At 44.0% G+C, this 2592-nt stretch overlaps 1 protein-coding gene across 1 annotated transcript in view; it reads right to left on the bottom strand.

Moving 5' to 3' along the window:
* Nucleotides 1-2592, bottom strand: part of LOC113214821 (transient receptor potential cation channel protein painless-like) — a gene marked incomplete at its 5' end in the record, with an annotated part of 78797 nt that overhangs the window by 29710 nt on the left and 46495 nt on the right. Inside the window, 1 exon segment of the mRNA XM_052271502.1 lies at nucleotides 1347-1613. Within this exon segment, the coding sequence (XP_052127462.1) occupies nucleotides 1347-1613 (267 nt within the window).

The raw sequence follows: 2592 nt of genomic DNA, 5'->3' as shown, positions 1-2592 counted from the left end.
CGCCTCTATGCCCCCCCAAAAAAAAAAAAAAAAATCGGTAAAATATACATTTTGCCTTCTGTGGGTTTTTGATTTTTTTAAAAGTCAATTTTTGAACTAGAATGCTCATCTTCAAACTCGATGTGTCTTTTTATGATACAGAACGACCCTAAAATTCCCAGATCGCTCTATCAATTCTTTTTCGAGTTATCATGCGGACAGACATACAGACAAACAAACAAACAGAATGAAACTTTTCCGGTCAGTTGAGTTATGGGCTTCGCTAATCGCTCAGCCAATTAAATGTATTGTTGGCATTGTTGCTCTAAACTCCATCATACATATACTCGTTTGAACCGGAATTTTGTGACAAAAGTGATGGTGTTCTAAAAAAAAAAATTACTTTTTAAGGAGAGAAAATAGTTTTAGAAAGTGTGAGACACAGTAGGCTGACAGACCTCCCACCTGAACCGCGTTATTGTTTTTAGAAATATACGAGATTGGAAACACTTTGTAATCGCGGCACCGTATTGGGCATAGTGCAACGTCTTGGTGCAGCATTCCTAGGACAGATTTCGCAGCTCTCAACTAATTCGGCTGGCGTTGAACTTATTTCAAATATGAGACCAGCGTCTCAGTCTGTACACAGCAAACATTTCTCCGTGAAGTCTCCGGTTGATTTCGGAAAAGCACTACCCAGTTCACTTTTCCTTGCTCATATTTTTAGGATATGTAGGAACTTAGAAGGAAAGAACGCGTATCTGAGGCAATTTTGAAGGCAAATCAGTTAAAAAAACAAATCTGAGGACGGCCCAGCTTTATTTCTACCGGCACGGCTCACAAACCATCAAAAATGCGAGATTAATAAAACACGAAACTTCGCCAAGTTGTGCTCTGCGCATGCGCCAGAGAGAACCGGAATTTTTTCCGGAAAAAAACTGGGAACTTTGAACTTTCCGGGAAAATGTTCGTTGTGTACCGCATTCCGAGTAGGGTCTGAAGTAGAACTGTGTCCACGCACTATCGTCCGGCACCAAAGCATTCTTGGGGCTTGCTTACAATCCAAGGAGGACACCTGTAATTAGTTGAGATTGGGACCTGGCGGGGAATCGGCTCAAGGCTGTGCCCGGCTCGGCTCAACAAAGCGTGGCAACGCGTTGCGTAGCTAACGTGGCTTGGCTGTGACTTCGCCTTACTGTTTTGTAATTTACCAGTACCAAAATGTGTCGTAAGTGTAGTACAACCTTCCACTCCTAATCGTTATTCGAACTGTTCGACATTTTCCATAAAACAATTTCTTGTACCCGGCGTGTCTTTGAAGTGTACAAGAAAACTGCCTTCCGCTGTAATTTCCAGCCAACACCTACCTTGACACAACGGCAATGGGCGTGGACCCCGCCGTCCTCCTGGGAGGCCTCGGCTGCCCCCCTGACAGCGGCATGCAGGGGCCTGTCACTCAGGCCGCTGGCCTCCAGGTCAGTGCGGGGGTCAGTGACGAGCGCGCGGACAACGCGGTAGTGGCCGTGGAAGCAGGCGAGGTCAAGCGGGCTGTGCTTGGGGCCATCACTGGCGGCCGTGCGGTTGGGGTCCGCGCCGCCCTTGAGAAGCGCCTTGGCCACGTCGTGCAGACCCTCCTACAACGGGACGGAAGAGAACGATGATGCAGGGCACTTTACGTATCGCGTAACGTAACGTCCAAAACCGGTTAGTAATGAGTCGAAATCAGGACGTTAATGATGTGTTTTCTGCTGCGTCAGAATAACACCGGTGCACCGCCTTCTTTTCACGAAATCTGAAAAGGACTGGACAAGTAAGCATCTTACCAATAGAAAATATTATGCTGTTTGGTCTATTTGTATGCACATTTGTCCCTGATCAGATTCAAATTTGCATCTGCTGGAGATGTGCACAAAAACTCATCATTCTACATGGACAGTATTCAGATTTAGTGTTAAAGGTGTGCGAATCATCCTTTTTCAGAGTCGAATCGAACCTGAATTTTTTCCCCTCGAATCGAACCTTAAAATTTTACCCCGGATCGAATCGAATCATTTCCTAACGTTCTAGGAGATGCCATAAACCATTAAAAATGGGCAGTCAATCAGTGTTGGGCTCAGATTCTTTCTAAAACGAATAATTTGGCAAACCATCCTCTTGTCTAGTGAAAAACCTTTCCTCTACTATATCAGGGTTCATACCTAGAGGTGTGCGAACTGAGGTTTTTCAAAGTCGAATCGAATCGAATCGAATCTTCTTTAAAATAACTCGAATCGAATCGAATCGAATCGAAGCTGTTTGATTCGAATTCGACTCGAATCGAATCGGCAGTTTTAGTATTTATGAAACGTTTAGAGTGTTTATGTATATGGATTAAGTCTAAAACGGTTAATAAATCAGGTTTAATTTTCCTCTTTCAAATTCTAATGCCTTTTGAACAGTCTCAGGTGGAATTGGAGGAGGAAAATATGTTTTATACAAATAAACTGCCAGAATACTGCCGCGCCGGTTCGATTTCGAACTCGACACTTAAACTTCCTCGAATCGATTCGCATTCGAATCACTTCAATTCGTAATCGAATCGAATCGAATCTACCCAGATTCGATTCGATTCGA

This window comes from Frankliniella occidentalis, unplaced genomic scaffold, assembly GCF_000697945.3.
Source record: "Frankliniella occidentalis isolate FOCC.00 unplaced genomic scaffold, Focc_3.1 Scaffold164, whole genome shotgun sequence".
NCBI classification, from domain to species: Eukaryota; Metazoa; Arthropoda; class Insecta; order Thysanoptera; family Thripidae; genus Frankliniella; species Frankliniella occidentalis.
This window is presented reverse-complemented; position numbering and strand designations above follow the sequence as displayed.